General features: G+C 39.3%; 1 protein-coding gene across 1 annotated transcript; it reads right to left on the reverse strand.

Annotated features, from left to right (window-relative positions):
- Window positions 1-1,212: 1,212 nt before the first annotated feature.
- On the reverse strand, window positions 1,213-8,150 carry LOC112852183 (olfactory receptor 4D1). Its single transcript, XM_086686868.1, has 2 exons — window positions 5,723-8,150; window positions 1,213-5,617 (listed from the first exon to the last, which is right to left on the reverse strand). The coding sequence occupies exon 2, from the start codon at window positions 2,977-2,979 to the stop codon at window positions 2,044-2,046; it is 936 nt and encodes a 311-aa protein (XP_086542994.1). The 5' UTR covers window positions 2,980-5,617; window positions 5,723-8,150; the 3' UTR covers window positions 1,213-2,043.
- Between the last annotated feature and the right edge of the window lie 9,665 nt (window positions 8,151-17,815).

Consider the following 17,815-nt stretch of genomic DNA (forward strand, 5'->3'; position numbering starts at 1 on the left):
TTGAAACTAACTAAACACTCTATATTAACTATACTGAAATTGAAATTTAATAAAAAGTATTGATGGAAAGTAAAAAAAAAATAATTTTAATAGGAATGTGTGGAGGAACTAATATTAATTAAATGCCTACTATATACCAAGTACTATATTGGAATTTTACGTTTACCTCACTGACCCACACAACACTGTGAGGAAATACAGCTAAATTTTATAGCTAAAGAAGTAGAGATTCAATGATGTCCAAAAGGAGCACAGCCAGCAGGAGTTAAAGCCTGGATGGAATGCCATGGCTTCAAATCCTGTTATTGTCTCACTATACAATTTAAGACAGCATCAGAACATGGGGAAAGTTTTAATTAAAGCCATTAAAAAATTTTTAAGTAACCTTTACACCCAATGTGGGGCTCAAGAGATCCTGTGATCAAGAGTTGCACGCTCTACCTACTGAACTGGCCAGGCAACCCACAAAAAAATATCCGAACCACTGTTCAGTGCCTATAGTACCTAATATCTGAAATGGGGAATTAACTCTTCTCTAAAACATTTGTATTTTATGAAAGTATGCATATATGTAAATATTCCAATTCTCCACATGATAAAATTATAAAAAAGCCCTCTGTCTTACTAGAAAATTTCTGGGGGCACCTGGGTGGCTCAGTTGGTTAAGCGTCTGACTTCAGCTCAGGTCGTGATCTCACAGTTCGTGGGTTTGAGCCCCACGTCGGACTCTGGGCTGATAGCCCAGAGCCTGGAGCCTGCTTCAAATTCTGTGTCTCCCTCTCTCTCTCTGACCCTCCCTTGCTCTCACTCTGTCTCTCAAAAATAAATGAACGTTAAAAAAAAATTTACAAAAAAGAAAGTTTCTGTTAACCAGAATTCCCAGAGCTCTTTTTAAATTTAAGCCGTTATGAACAACGTATTTTATATTTTTTTCCTCTACATTCTTTATAGTGAGAGACATTGCACCTAACCATTTAGTGTTAGTTTATATCTGAGTCACATTTATATCATAAACATAGCATAACTTCAGTAAGAGATGTCTTAAATTCTCATGGAGATAGCTATGTTCATCAAAAGGGGATATGTCTCCACAAGTCAGTTCAGAATTGAGTATCTCGTGTTGTGAAATGATCACCTGTAAGATAAATCTGAGGAATTATAAATAGGGATTATAATTAGAATTTCTATGCTTCCTACCATCCTTAGAATTGATGTTCTGGATCACATAAAAGTAAAATTTTCATAAATTAAAAAAGTGACTCAAGATCACTTTTTAAAAAATAAAACCAGTAAGTGACTTCTGATCATTTATAAATGGAATCAATAGATTGAAAGGCCACAGGAAAATTGACAACCATCAATGAATGCAAAGACATAGCTGAGTAAAGTTACAGAACTCCAAAGATAAAGAAAGAAGATTAAAAGCAGGGAACCGAAAAGAGTGTTATTGTTCCAGGGTTAAGATGAAATTTTTCACCATTTATCACAGATATTCATCCATAGCCGAGGAACTCTTTAGGTTTTCCCTTGTGTTTGTAGGAGATCCTGAGTTTCAAATCCCACCCATAGCCCTACCTCTAAACTTGGAGTCAGAGGAACCAAGTCCCGGCCAGGCTCTGCCACTCGCTATTCATCGTTGAGCAAGTCACTTCTCTCTGAGTTCTCTCATTTGTTAAAGCATTTAATACAACAACAACAACAATAATAATAACATATCCACTATCAGTTTTATGAGAATGAGATAGAAGCGAGAAAGTGCCCAATACAGTAACCTGACACAGGTGTGGGTCCATAGAAATATTGATTTCATCTCAAATGTCATACTCTATAAAGACTTTCCTCCACTTTTCACATGGGAAAACAGAAGTTCAGAGGGAAGACTTGTCATTTTAAAGTGAAGATATTTAAATTTTTTAATTTTTTTATTTGAGGGGGGAGGGGCAGAGGCCCACGACCCTGGGATCATGACCTGAGCCAAAACTGAGAGTTGGACACTCAACCAACTGAGCCACCCAGACACCCCTGAGTCAAGATATTTTAAGTTCACTCCCTGTTACATATCACTAGACGCTTGCCTAATCTCTTCATGGCTGCCTGCATCTCCTGGTTCCTCAGAGTATAGATCATGGGATTGAGCATGGGGGTCATGACCGTGTAGCTGATGGACACAGCCTTGTCCATGGGGAAGGGGGTGAAGGGCCGGGCATAGATATAGATACAGGGAATGAAGATCATAGACACCACAATGATGTGGGTGGTGCAGGTAGAAGCTGCCTTCTTCCTCGCCTGCTCTGAATGGGACCTCAACATCACCAGGATGACTGTGTAAGAAATCAGAAGGAGAAGGAACCAGATGAGGACCAGCATTCCACTGTTGGAGATCATGAGGAACTCCAGAAGGGAGGTGTCAGTGCAGGCAAGTCTCAGCACTTGTGGGATGTCACAGTAGAAGTTATCCAGAACATTGGGACCACAAAAAGGCAAGGGGAGCATCAAAGCCAGCTGGACAATGGAGTGAACAAATCCCCCTAACCAAGCAGCCACCACTAGCCCCACACAGAGCTGAGTGTTCATGATGGTGACATAGTGGAGGGGCCGGGAGATGGCTATGTAGCGGTCATAAGCCATCACTGAGAGAAAGAAGACAGTCCCACCTCCCAAGAGGTGAAAGAAGAAGATCTGAGTCATGCAGCCCTGGTAGGAGATGGTCTTGACCTCATGAAGGAAGTCCACCAGCATATTTGGAGAAGTGACAGTGGAATAACAGAGGTCTATGACAGCCAGGTTTCGGAGCAGAAAATACATGGGCATGTGGAGCCGGCAGTCAAAAGTCACTGTGACCATGATAAGGAGGTTTCCCACAACGGTGGTGACATAGACAAATAGGAACACCAGGAACAGGAATTTCTCAAGGTCCCGGGTCTGTGAGAATCCTAAGAGGATAAACTCTGACACCCTTGTGATATTCTGTGCTTCCATGGGCTCTTCCCCACATGCCTAAGGGAAAACTGTGCAAAACAAAAATTATGAAAATTCCATTGTTTTCCTTTGGAGAGTCAGGAACTGGTTGATCAAAGTCACTGTTGAATATATTTCAAGATGGAGTTTAGGGGAGCCTTCCATGGAGATAAATACATTTTCAAGGCTCTCACAGACTTATCTCCCTAACCACACCCTACAATGTATTACAGACATTTATGGATCTTTTCCCCTTTGTATCACTGTCCTCATCCATGGGTTTCAAGTCTGATTCACACCAGATGTGCCCAATGCCTTGTGAACTACAGGCTCCCCAAATACAATGAATCAATGAATGAATGAATAAACATATCAGCAAATACCTGTGACCACAAACGTCATCTACCCGGATGCATAAATCTTGAGAGGATATAAAAACTAATGATTTTAGATAAACACATAGATGCTTTTTCCTGGCAGGGATTTGAAGAGCTGCATGATTCACTGCTGAAGGAAGAGAGGTGTGGATTAGAAGAGATTGTCATGTCCTAATTCGGAAACAAATGTAAAGCAAACAAGCAGATGATCTTGGCTGAAGCTGGGCTGGGATGATTGGCACTTCTCAAACTTTTCCACATAAAAACTCCTCTAATGGTATTTGTTGCCATGGGGCCATCTGTGGGGGTAATTCAAATCAGCCCAGGACAAATGCAAAAATTCCTTGAACTCTCAAGCTTTATATTTTAACACTTACGTAACTTTCTATTATACACATATCTCTAGACAATTTTTGAGAGGCTTTTTAAAATTTAAGTATTGTGGCTTGTAAACTTTGATTGCTAAGGCCAAGGTGTTATAGAAAATATAAAGTAAAGAAGAAATCAATTTCTTTAGTTCGGTAAGTGAAAGTTCCAGAAGGACATTCACTTGAAAAATAAACTGAGTTCTTTACTATTAAAACCCATTCACTTGAGTTACATTTTTCTAAAATTGTTTTCTCTAATCGTTCCGGAAAATTTGCCCTGAGGCCCCACCCTGTGAAGCTAATAGAACAGAACAAGATTTCTCCTCCCTGGTTCCCACCTAATATATGGGAAGGACAGCAGCAATTGCACTGAGGTACTTTTCACAGGGAATTGAATGAATATGTGTGAAAAGATTTCTACTAGCAAATATGAAACAGAATTATCTCTGAAATTATCTGTGAGGTATTACAGTATTGAAAATACTGTCATGTTTATATTATCTAAAACTCACATTTGTCCCCAATATTTGTGTAAAAGCTGTGTTCCAGGAAGATTCACTCTGTTTATTCTGTGGCTTCACCAACTTCCAGCATAAAACTATTTGAAAAATGTCCCTATGGATAACTAAGAACCCCTGTAAGCCTTTTGGTGGGAAATGATGTGATGAGACAGAGTTAAAATAGGCTTATCCCAGCACACTAGGGATAAGCCCCGAGACAGGCGAAAGTGGAGCTGGCACTCCAGGGGTGTTGTCAGAGCAACCCCAACAGAGGATCATATGTCTTTGTCTCTGGCTTTGTGTCCTTGCTCTACCACATGGTGTCAAGGTCAATCTGGGTGGGCAGCAGTTTAAATGGCCTGGTTTGACCTCTCTGAGAAAGTTCCTGACCTCCTAACTTTTTACCCCAATCCCAACCCTCCCACCTGATCATGGATTCCAAAATGCCAACAGCACAGTTTTATTATCCTTGTTTTTATCTTTATCCCTATTAAGATTTATGCCCCATTAAGGCACTTTTATATCCCTTTATCAGTCAGAAATACACACTGTGTAACGTCAACTTCCTAAAAGACATTTTCCCTCTAGATCCAAACTTTCAAAAATTTTCCCTGGTTCTTCATTGCCTACAAGAAAGAATTCACACTTACGTGAGTTTTCAAGGGCTTCCACACAAACTGGCTCCTGCCTTTCTTTGCACACCCATCTGTCACTTAGCAGTAGTTGAGGTAGTAAACGTTTCTTGCACTCGTAGCAGGAATCGTCGTTGTAGTAGTAGACATTTACTGCGTGTTTACTATGTGCTAAGCACTATGCTAAGAATTTCATAAACATTAGTCTGTTTAATTCTCATATAATCTTTGTATGCTTATAAAATACAGTAAATTCTATTAATTATCCCCACTTTACAGATGGGTAAACTAAGGCTTCAAGTTGGTAAATAGTTTGCAGCAGGTCACACAGAGTGAGTAGCAGAGCTCTGCTACTCTGGGACTCTGACCCAGGTCTGATTAGTCCCAGAATCTGCACTCCTAACTACTATTCTCTTCCTACTTGCTCCCTGATGAGAACCCTTGGCTTCAACCAAACTGATCTCCTCTTCAGTTCCTTAGGCATCAGGGCATTTCATCAGGCCAGTGCGCCACCTGGATTTCCTTCCCATCTTCACCTATCTGAATCTCACCTTTCCTTCAAGGCCCAAGAGTAATTAGCCAATCCATAACATTATCATGGACTAGTATTTTTCCATGAGGATGGTTCTATTTTCTCGCTTGTGTTTGTAATTTCAGTGCAAGTCTGATATGTCGAGTGCTACACAGTTCCTTAGGGTGCACATAGCCTTTCTCATAGATGGTTCCCAAAAGAATGCTTGGCGGCTTGATGGTGGGCGGAGTGCTGGCATGGGCCCCGAGCACTGTGGGAGGTGAGAAGAGAGGGAGTAGCCATCGAATGAAAGAGTTCAGTTCAAGGGAATTTGAAAGGAACCCAAAATCCTAATTCCCAGCATCGCCACATTTACAAAAGCATCATCTTAGCATGGCCAGCATGCTTAGCACAAACTCATAAGAATCTTTGGAAATGATTCTTCCACTTACATGCAAAGAGAATAGATTTAGATGGAAAATAAAATTAAACAAACAAACAAACAAACAAACAAATAAATAAATAAATAAAGAGATGGATCCCAGACACTTTTCTGTTGTTGCTCAACCTTGTTTCCCATCCATCTTGCTCTTAGGAAATCCATCCACACGGGACTGAAAGAGAGGAGGGGAGGGAGAAAAATCAATTCCAAAAATGGCGGTGAATCTAGTCTGGGGTCATCTTTGAAGTATTAATAGGTTTATTAACACAAGATTTAGGAGAAAGGAGGATAGAGGTATAGCAATAGAGAGGGAATGGAAACTCAGAGTGGGTGGAAGAGGGGATTTAAAGGGAAACATTAGAGGGTGGGAAGTGTGAGATAAAGACCTGGTGTGTTTTCTTCTAGGTGTGGGAAGAAGCTGGAGCATGTGTGTGGGAGATGGGGGAGAAACCAGCTGTGTCTATATTCTGCTCTCCCTCCCACCCTCTGTCCTAAATTCTACACAACACATAAGCTAGTACAGACCAAAGTCATAGTTCCAGATAAAATCAACTGTTCCCCAAATCCCTTTGCCCCAACATTCTTGCCCCACGCTTTCCCTCCATCCCATGCTTGTCTTACAATAGACTTTGCGGGAGCCTTCTCAGTGCTGACTTGTCCATGGGAAGGACACTGGGGCCATCACCTACCTTCAGCCCAAAGTGGCCAAGGGGACTTAGAGCCTCCACCCTCCAGGTCACACTTCTCCCACAGCTCCATTCTTCTCTTGGCCTATCTCAGACCAAGAACACACAGAGGATTGGCCTAATTAAGGGAAGGGACATTCCTCAGGGTACGAAACTTGGGCTTAATTCATGCAGTGAAGCTGGGCTGGGGCTGTTGAGGGCAAGAGCAATGGGAGTTATTAAAAAGTGTGTGAACTGTTGCATCAGATGCACATTATCACTGAGAAACTGTCTTGGGACCCAACGCTCTGGGGGCGCTGATCATAGGACCACAATGAAGAGGATTAAGAGCCCTTTCAGGAAATGAATTCCCAGGGAGGTTTATAAGAACGAAAGCCTTTCAGGTCAGCACCATGGGCAGTGCAAGGCCTCCACCCTCTGCTACCACCACTGTAACTGAAAAAGTGAACTCTATTCTAGGACACGGTGCAGGTCAGGGCTTTGGTAAACTCCAAAGCCTTTTTTCACGTGTCCAACTGTTAAGGTATCTCTCACCCCAGTCTCTGATCTTCTGTCCTCACAGCCAGCGTGACCTTCTCAAAAACAACTTGGCTAAGTTTACCCTCAAGATATCACTCACATGCCATAAAATTCACCAATTTAAAGTGCACAGCCCAGTGGGTTTTCCCATATTCACAGGTTTGTGTAACCATCACCAGCCACTATCTAACTCCAGGACACTTTCCTCACTCTGAAAGCAACCTTCTACACAGCCTGTTCTCTCCCTAGGTCCTGGCAACCACTAATCACTAATCTACTTTTTGTCCCTGCAGATTTGCCTATTTTGGACATTTCATATAAATGGAGTCATAGAATATGCAGTCTTCTTTCTTTTGGCTTCTTCCTCTGAGCACAATGTTTCCAAGGTTCACCCATGTTGTGTTAGTACTGCACTCCTCTTTACGATTAAATAATACTCCACTTGTGCACATGCCACTTTTGTTTACCACTAGTCAGCTTGTGGACACTTGGCTTGTTTCTAATTTTTGCTATTATGAATAATGCTGCTATTATATAACATTTGTACACATGTTTTTGTGTGGACATATGTTTTCAATTATCTTGAATATATACCTGGGAGTTGAACTACTGGGTCATATGATAACTCTATGTTTAACCTTTTAAGGAACTGCCGGTGTGTCTTCCAGCAGCTACACCATCTTCTATTCCCACCAGCAGGGTACAAGCAGGGATAATTTTTCCACCAACATTTCTTATTATCTGTCTTTCTATTATAACCATCCTAGTGGGAATAAAGTATTTCATAGTGGTTTTGTTTTAATTTTAATTCCCGTATAGTTAACATTCAGTGTTATATTAGTTTCAAGTGTACAATGTAGTGATTCAACAATTCCATACATCACCCAGTGCTCATCACAAGTGCACTCCTGGGGCACATGGGTGGCTCAGTCAGTTAAGTGTCTGACTCTTGGTTTTGGCTCAGGTCCTGATCTCACAGTTCATAAGTTCAGTCCCCGCATTGGGCTCTGCACTGCTGGTGTGGAGCTTGCTTGGGATTCTCTCTTTCTCCCTCTCTCTCAGCCCCTACCCTTGTGTGATCTCTCTCTCTCTCTCTCTCTCAAAATAAATAAATAAAACTTTAAGAAGAACAAAGAACAACAACAACAAAAACTTAATCTCCATCACCTATTTCACTCATTACCCCCCCCAACTCCCCTCTGGTAACCATCAGTTTGTTCTCTATAGTTAAGAGTCTATTTCTTTATCTTTTTTCAAGATTTTATTTTTTGGAGCACCTGGATGGCTCAGTCGGTTGAGGATCTAACTCTTGATTTCAGCTCAGCCAGTCGAAATCAAGATCTCATAGTCTTGAGATCTCACAGTCATGAAATCAAGCCCTGTGTCAGGCTCTGTGCTAGTGTGGAGCTTGCTTGGGATTCTCTGTCTCCCACTCTCTGCCCTCCCCCCACTCACTCTTCTCTCTCTCTCTCAAAATAAAGAAATATTTTTTAAAAATTTTATTTTTAAGTAATCTCTACACCAAACATGGGACTTGAACTTACAACCCTGAGATCAAGAGTTGTGTGCCCTTGACCAACTGAGCCAGCCAGGTGCCCCTAAGAGTCTGTTTCTTGGTTTGTCGCTCTCTCTTTTTTTCCTTTGCTCATTTGTTTTGTTTCTTAAATTTTACACATGAGTGAAACCATATGGTATTTGTCTTTCTCTAACTTGCTTAGTATTATACTCTCTATCTCCATCCATGTTGTTGCAAATGGCAAGATTTCATTCTTTTTTATGGATGAATAATATTCCATTGTGTATATTATACATGAGATTTTCTTTATCCATTCATCTACTGATGGATACTTGGGCTTCTTCCACAATTTGGCTAGTATAAATAATGCTGCTATAAACATAGGAGTGCATATATCCCTTTAAATTAGTGTTTTCATATTCTTTGGGTAAATACCCAGTACTGCAATTACTGGATCATAAGGTAGTTCTATTTTTTATTTTTATTTATTTATTTATTTTTACATTTTAATTTTATTTTTAATTTTTTTAAATTTACATCCAAATTAGTTAGAATATAGTGCAACAATGATTTCAGGAGTAGATTCCTTAGTGCCCCTTACCCATTTAGCCCATCCCCCCTCCCACAACCCCTCTGGTAACCCTCAGTTTGTTCTCCATATTTATGAGTCTCTTCTGTTTTGTCCCCCTCCCCGTTTTTATATTAGTTTTGTTTCCCTTCCCTTATGTTCCTCTGTTTTGTCTCTTAAAGTCCTCATATGAGTGAAGTCATATGATTTTTGTCTTTCTCTGACTAATTTCACTTAGCATAATACCCTCCAGTTCCATCCACATAGTTGCAAATGGCAAGATTTCATTCTTTTGATTGCCGAGTAATATTCCATTGTGTGTGTGTGTATATATATATATATATATATATATATATATATATATATATACCACATCTTCTTTATCCATTCATCCATCGTTGGACATTTGGGCGCTTTCCATACTTTGGCTATTGTTGATAGTGCTGCTATAAACATGGGGGTGCATGTGTCCCTTTGAAACAGCACACCTGTATCCCATGGATAAATGCCTAGTAGTGCAATTGCTGGGTCATAGGTTAGTTATATTTTTAGTTTTTTGAGGAACCTCCATACTGTTTTTGCAGAGTGGTTGCACCAGCTTGTATTGCCACCAACAATGCAAAAGAGATCCTCTTTCTCTGCATCCTCGCCAACATCTGTTGTTGCCTGAGTTGTTAATGTTAGCCATTCTGACAGGTGTGAGGTGGTATTTCATTGTGGTTTTGATTTGTATTTCCCTGATGATGAGTGATGTGGAGCATTTTTTCATGTGTCGGTTGGCCATCTGGCTGTGTTCCTTGGAGAAGTGTCTATTCATGTCTTTTGCCCATTTCTTCACTGGATTATTTGCTTTTTGGGTGTTGAGTTTGATAAGTTCTTTATAGATTTTAGATATTAACCCTTTATCTGATATGTCATTTGCAAGTGTCTTCTCCAATTCCATTGGTTGCCTTTTAGTTTTGCTGATTGTTTCCTTCACTGTGCAGAAGGTTTTTTATTTTGATGAGGTCCCAGTAGTTCATTTTTGCTTTTGTTTCCCTTGCCTCCAGACACTTGTTGAGTAAGAAGTTGCTGCGGCCAAGATCAAAGAGGTTTTTGCCTGCTTTCTCCTCGAGGATTTTGATGGCTTCCTGTCTTACATTGAGGTCTTTCATCCATTTTGAGTTTATTTTTGTGTCTGGTGTAAGAAAGTGGTCCAGGTTCATTCTTCTGCATGTCATTGTCCAGTTTTCCCAGCACCACTTGCTGAAGAGACTGTCTTTATTCCTTTGAGCATTCTTTCTGGTTTGTTAAAGATTAGTTGGCCATACGTTTGTGAGTCCATTTCTGGGTTCTCTATTCTGTTCCATTGATCTGAGTGTCTGTTCTTGTGCCAGTACCATACTGTCTTGATGATTATAGCTTTGTAGTATAGCTTGAAGTCTGGGATTGTGATGCCTCCTGCTTTGGTTTTCTTTTTCAAGATTGCTTTGGCTATTCGGGGTCTTTTCTGGTTCCATACAAATTTTAGGATTATTTGTTCTAGCTCTGTGAAGAATGCTGGTGTTACTTTGATAGGGATTGCATTGAATATGTAGATTGCTTTGGGTAGAATCGACCTTTTAACAATATTTGTTCTTCCTATCTAGGAGCATGGAATCTTTTTCCATTTTTTTGTGTCTTCTTCAATTTCTTTCATAAGCTTTCTATAGTTTTCAGTATATAGATTTTTCACCTCTTTGGTTAGATTTATTCCTAGGTGTTTTATAGTTTTTTGTGCAACTGTAAATGGGATCGATTCCTTGATTTCTCTGTCACTTCATTGTTGGTGTATAAGAATGCAACCGATTTCTGTGCATTGATTTTATATCCTGCCACTTTGCTGAATTCATGAATAAATTCTAGCAGTTTTTGGTGGAATCTTTTGGGTTTTCCATAAAGAGTATCATGCCATCTGCGAAGAGTGAAAGTTTGACCTCCTTCTGGCTGATTTGGATGCCTTTTATTTCTTTGTGTTGTCTGATTGCAGAGGCTAAGCCTTGTTCCTGACCTTAGGGGGAAAGCTGTCCGCTTTTCCCCATTGAGGATAATATTAGTGTTGGGTCGCTAGTTTATGGCTTTTATCATCTCGAGGTATGCTCCTTCTATCCCTACTTTCTTGAGGGTTTTTATCAAGAAAGGATGCTATATTTTGTCAAATGCTTTCTCTGCATCTATTGAGAGGATCATATGATTCTTGTCCTTTCTTTTCTTGATGTGATGAATCACGTTAATTGTTTTGAGGATATTGAACCAGCCCTGCATCCCAGGTATAAATCCCGCTTGATCGTGGTGAATAATTTTTTTAATGTATTGTTGGATCCGGTTGGCTGATATCTTGTTGAGGATTTGTGCATCCATGTTCATCAGGGAAATTGGCCTATAGTTCTCCTTTTTAATGGGATCTCTGTCTAGTTTTGGAATCAAGGTAATGCTGGCTTCATAGAAAGAGTTTGGAAGTCTTCCTTCCATTTCTATTTTTTGGAACAGTTTCAAGAGAATAGGTGTTAACTCTTCCTTAAATGTTTGGTAGCATTCCCCTGGAAAGCCATTTGGCCCTGGACTCCTGTTTTTTGGCAGATTTTTGATTACTAATATGATTTCCTTACTGGTTATGGGTCTGTTCAAATTTTCTATTTCTTCCTGTTTCAGTTTTGGTAGTGTATATGTTTCTAGGAATTTGTCCATTTCTTCCAGATTACCCATTTTATTGGCATATAATTGCTCATAATATTCTCTTATTATTGTTTTTATTTCTGTTGTGTTGGTTGTGATCTCTCCTCTTTCCTTCTTGATTTTATTTATTTGGGTCCTTTCCTTTTCTTGATCAAACTGGCTAGTGGTTTATCAATTTTGTTAATTTTTCCAAAGAACCAGCTTCCGGTTTCATTGATCTGTTCTACTGGTTTTTGGTCTTGATAGCATTAATTTCTGCTCTAATCTTTATTATTTCCTGTCTTCTGCTGGTTTTGGGTTTTATTTGCTGTTTTTTTTCCAGCTCTTTAAGGCATAAGGTTAGGTTGTGCAGCTGAGATCTTTCTTCCTTCTTTAGGAAGGCCTGGATTGCTATATACTTTCCTCTTATGACTGCCTTTGCTGTGTCCCAGATGTTTTGGATTGTGGTGTTATCATTTTCATTGACTTCCATATACTTTTTAATTTCCTCTTTAACTGTTTGGATAGCCCATTCATTCTTTAGTAGGATGTTCTTCAGTCTCCAAGTATTTGTTACCTTTCCAAATTTTTTATTGTGGTTGATTTAGAGTTTCATAGCATTGTGGTCTGAAAATATGCGCAGTATGATCTTGATCTTTTTGTACTTAGGGCTGATTTGTGTCCCAGTGTATGGTCTATTCTGGAGAACGTTCCATGTGCACTGGAGAAGAATGTATATTCTGCTGCTTTAGGATAAAATGTTCTGAATATATCTGTTAAGTCCATTTGGTCCAGTGTGTCATTCAAAGCCATTGTTTCCTTGTTGATTTTTTTTTTTAATTTTTTTTTCAACGTTTATTTATTTTTTTGGGACAGAGAGAGACAGAGCATGAACGGGGGAGGGGCAGAGAGAGAGGGAGACACAGAATCGGAAGCAGGCTCCAGGCTCTGAGCCATCAGCCCAGAGCCCGACGCGGGGCTCGAACTCACGGACCGCGAGATCGTGACCTGGCTGAAGTCGGACGCTTAACCGACTGCGCCACCCAGGCGCCCCTCCTTGTTGATTTTTTGATTAGATTATCTGTTCATTGCTGTGAGTGGAGTGTTGAAATCTCCTACTATTATGGTATTACTATGGATGAGTTTCTTTATGTTTGTGATTGATTTATATATTTGGGCGCTTTCACATTTGGCCCATAAATGTTTACAATTGTTAGGTCTTCTTGGTCTATAGACCCCTTGATTATGATATAATGCCCTTCTGCATGTCTTGTTACAGTCTTCATGTTAAAGTCTAGATTGTCTGATGTAAGTATGGCTACTCTGGCTTTCTTTTGTTGACCATTAGCATGATAGATGGTTCTCCATCCCCTTATTTTCAATCTGAAGATGTCTTTAGGTCTAAAGTGGGTCTCTTGTAAACAGCATATAGATGGATCTTGTTTTCTTATCCATTCTGTTACCCTATGTCTTTTGATTGGAGCATTGAGTCCATTGATGTTTAGAGTGAGTACTGAAAGATATGAATTTATTGCCATTATGATGCTTGTAGAGTTGGAGTTTCTGGTGGTATTCTCTGGTCCTTTCTAATCTTTTGTTGCTTTTGGTATGTGTGTATATATATATATAGATAGATAGATAGATTTTTTTTTCTTTTCTACCCTCAGAAAGTCCCCCTGAAAATTTCTTGCAGGGCTGGTTTAGTGGTCACAAACTCCTTTAATTTTTGTTTGGGAAACGTTTAATATCTCCTTCTATTTTGAATGACAGCCTTTCTGGATAAAGAATTCTTGGCTGCATATTTTTCTGATACAGCACACTGAATATATCCCGCCACTCCTTTCTGGCCTGCCAAGTTTCTGTGGATTGGTCTGCTGCAAACCTGATCTGTCTTCCCTTGTAGGTTGGGGACTTTTTTTCCCTTGCTGCTTTCATGATTCTCTCCTTGCCTGCATATTTTGTGAATTTGACTCTGATATGCCTTGTTGATGGTCGGTTTTTGTTGAATCTAACAGGAGTCCTCTATGCTTCCTGGATTTTGATGTCTGTGTCTTTCCCCAGGTTAGGAAAGTTTTCTGCTATGATTTGCTCACATAACCCTTCTACCCCTATTTCTCTCTCTTCCTCTTCTGGGACCCCTATGATTCTGATGTTCCTTTTTAATGAGTCACTGATATCTCTAATTCTTAAATCGTGCTCTTTTGCCTTAATCTCCCTCTTTTTTTCTGCTTCATTATTCCTTATAAGTTTGTCCTCTATATTGCTGATTCTTTGTTCTGCCTCATCCATCCCTGCTGCTGCTGCATCCATTCATGATTACAGCTCAGCTATAGCATTTTTTATTTCATTCTGGTTATGTTTTACTTCTTTTATCTCCGCAGAAAGGGATTCTAATCTATTTTCAACTCCAGCTAGTATTCTAATTATCATGATTCTAAATTCTGGTTCAGACATCTTGCTTTTATCTGTATTGGTTAAATCCCTGGATGTCATTTCTTCGTGCTCTTTCTTTTGGGGTGAATTCCTTCATTTTGACATTTTGAAGGAAGAAAAGGAATTAATGAGGTAGAAAATTGAAATTAAAAAAATTAAAATTAAAAAATATTAAAATTAAAAATTAAACACACACATACACAAATGGAATAGATGATGCTAGATCCTAGGTGTGTTTTGGTCTGGGTGTTGAAAGTGGTTTGACAGATTAGAGAAATAAAAAGGGAGGGAAGAAAAAAAAAGGAAATCGTTTGAGAATTTGAAAAAATGAATACACTGAAGTAGACTAAAATGAGATGATGGGGGTAAAATAGAATTTGAAAAAATATACACAAAAGTAAAGAATATAGTAGAAAAAATTAAAGAAAAATATTTTTAATAAAAATTAAAAATAAATATGAATTTTTTCTTTTTCTGTATTTAAGAAAAAAGAAAAGAAACAAAAAAGAGAAAAAAGATAAAAAAAGAAAAAAGAAATCATTTGGAAAATTTGAAAAAGTGAATACACTGTAGTAGACTAAAGTAAAATGATGGAAGTAAAATAGAATTTGAAAAAATTTACATAAAAGCAAAAAATATAGTAATAAAAATTAAATAAAAATATTTTTAATAGAAATTGAAATAAAAATGAAGTTTTTCTCTTTCTGCATCCAAGGAAAAGAAAAGAAACAAGAAAGAGAAAAAAAGAAAAAGAAAGAACAAAAAAGGAAATTATTTGAAAATTTGAAAAGGTGAATACACTGAAGTAGACGAAAATAAAATGATGGAAATAAAGTAGAATTTGAAAAAATTCACACAAAAGTAAAAAATATAGTAACAAAAATTAAAGAAAAATATTTTTAATAAAAATTAAAATAATGAATTTTTTCTTTCTGTATTCAAGAAAAAGAAAAGAATTGTAAAAGAGAAAAAGAAGGGAAAAAAAGAACGAAAATTGAATAGATGAACCTGTTAACAGATTGAAGTAGGACTGAAATTGCTTCGTTTTCCCCTAGAGGTCAGTCTATGTAGCTCTTTATAGCCCATAAATTAAGCCGGGGGTGAGACTTGTGTTCTTGAAGAGTGAAGTTAGCCCAGTTGGGTGGTGCTCAGGGTAACGGCTCAGCTCTCCACTAGATGGCGTTGCTAGCCTACTGGGGTGGATTGTTGTGGCACTCATAGGTGCATATGTGCATGCACGGGAGTGGTAAAAATGGCGCCACCCAGCTACCCAGTCTGTTCTCCCAGATCAGCAATCTCACACAGGTCCTCTGTCTTCAGCTCTCGTCCACTCACCACTTTTTCACTCTCCGTGACCAGGCCCCAGGCAGTACCTCTCTCCCAAGTTTTGTCTCAGATGCGGCTGTTTTCCCCGGCCCCTTACTTCTGAAGGACTGAGGCTTTGACCCGTTCTGCCCCTCTGTGGGAGGGTCTCACCGAGCAACAGCTGAAGGAGCAATGCCGAATATTGGCTGCACCCAGGAATGCCCTGCTGGACCCTGCTGCTGCTGGTGTCCTGAGACTGTGGCCAGGTGCCAGCCCACCCCGGAAAAAGTTTGCGAGACAGTGTAGCAGCAGCATTTCAGGGATTGTGGAAAATCACAACACATATCTGCCACCAGGCTTCACCCTTAACAGCCTTGCCCCAGCACCAGCAAATGTGGCCGCCTTCCAGGGTCTGCTGGGACCAGGTAGCTTCAACAGTCTCTACCAAATGTCCTTCCAGCAGTGGAACCACTTTTCCCCGTGTGGCCTGAGAACCTCCCAGACTCACCCTGTTCCTGGGGATTTGCCCTTCCCACCAGAGCACCACCAGGTATCGAGCTGCAGAGTTGCAGCCTTTGTGCTCCCCTTGTTTACAGCCTTAATGGAATTTAAACCCTCTCCTTTCTCCTTTCTCCCTTTTTAGTTTAGTCTCTGCAGCTGTTTCCAATTTTCCACTTTCTCTCCAGCTGCTTTTGGGGAGGAGTGCTTTTCCCATATTCTCCCCACCTCCCCAGTCTCCGTCCTCTTTCTGCCCACAAAAGCTGTTCCCTACCTTTTGCAGCGTCTTGCTCCCCAAATTCCTATTTTTTATTTTTTGAGGAACCTCCATGCTGTTTCCCACAGTGGCTGTACAAGTTTACATTCCCACCAGAGTGCCAAGAGTTCCTTTTTCTCCACATCCTCACTAGCACTTGTTTCTTGTGTTTTTGATTTTAGCCATTCTGACAGGTATGAGGTGATATCTCATTGTGGTTTTGATTTGCATTTCCCTGATGATGAGTGATGTCATCTTTTCATGTATCTGTTGGCCATCTGGATGTCTTCTTTAAAGAAATGTGTGTTCATGTCTTCTACCCATTTTTAATTGGATTATTTGTTTTTCTAGTGTTGAGTTATAGAAGTTCTTTATGTATTTTGGATACTAACCCTTTGTTGGATATATCATTTGCAAATATCTTCTCTCATTCAGTAGGTTGTCTTTTAGTTTTGTTGATTGTTTGTTTTGCCATGCAGAAGCTATTTATTTTGATGTAGTCCCAATAATTTATTTTTGCTTTTGTTTCCCTTGCTTCAGGAGATATATCTAGAAAAATGTTGCTATGGGTGATGTCAGAGAAATTACTACCTGTACTCTCTTCTAGGATTTTTATAGTTTCAGGTCTCACATTTCGATCTTTAATCCACTTTGAGTTTACTTTTGTGTATGGCATAAGAAAGTGGTCCAGTTTCAGGGTGGTTGGGTGTCTCAGTCAGCAGAGCATCTGACTTTGGCTCAGGTCATGATCTCATGGTTTATGAGGTCGAGCCCTGCATCAGGCTAGCTGTTGTCATCATGGAAGCTGTCTGCACAGACCCTGCTTCAGATCCTCCATCCACCACCTTCCCCCCCATCCCGTGCCCCTTCTCCACTCACACTCTCCCTCTAAATATATATATATATATATATATATATATATATATATATATATATATATGAAGGAAAGTGGTCCAGTTTCATTCTTTTGCATGTTGCTGTCCAGTTTCCCCAATAACATTTATTGAAGGGATGGTCTTTTTCTCATTGGATATTCTATCCTGCCTTGTTGAAGATTAATTGGCCATATAATTGTGAGTTTATTTCTGATTTTTCTATTCTGTTCCATTGATCTATGTGTCTATTTTTGTGACAGTACCAGACTGTTTTGATTACTTGAACTTTGTAATATAACTTGAAGTCTGAAATCCAATTTTGTTTTTCTTTTTTCAAAATTGTTTTAGCTATTCAAAGTCTTTTGTGGTTACATATAAATTTTAGAATTTTTTGTTCCAGTTCTGTGAAAAATGTGATTGGTATTTTGATAGAAATTGCATTAAATCAGTAGACTGCTTTGGGTAATATAGACATTTCAACAATATTTGTTCTTCCAATCCATGAGCATGGAATGCCTTTCCATTTCTTTGTGTCATGTTCAATTTCTTTCATCAGTGTTTTATAGTTTTCAGAATGCAGGTCTTTCACCTCTTTGGTTGGGTTTATTCCTAGCTCTCTTATTACTTTTGGCACAATCATAAATGGGATTGTTTCTTAATTTCTCTTTCTGCTGCTTCATTATCAGCGTATGGAAATG

This window comes from Puma concolor, chromosome E1, assembly GCF_028749965.1.
Source record: "Puma concolor isolate L17-30 chromosome E1, mPumCon1.1.hap2, whole genome shotgun sequence".
Classification (NCBI taxonomy): domain Eukaryota; kingdom Metazoa; phylum Chordata; class Mammalia; order Carnivora; family Felidae; genus Puma; species Puma concolor.

Coding starts and splice junctions, on each gene's coding strand:
- LOC112852183 (XM_086686868.1), bottom strand. CDS start 2,979: ATGGAAGCACAGAATATCACAAGGGTGTCAGAGTTTATCCTCTTAGGA.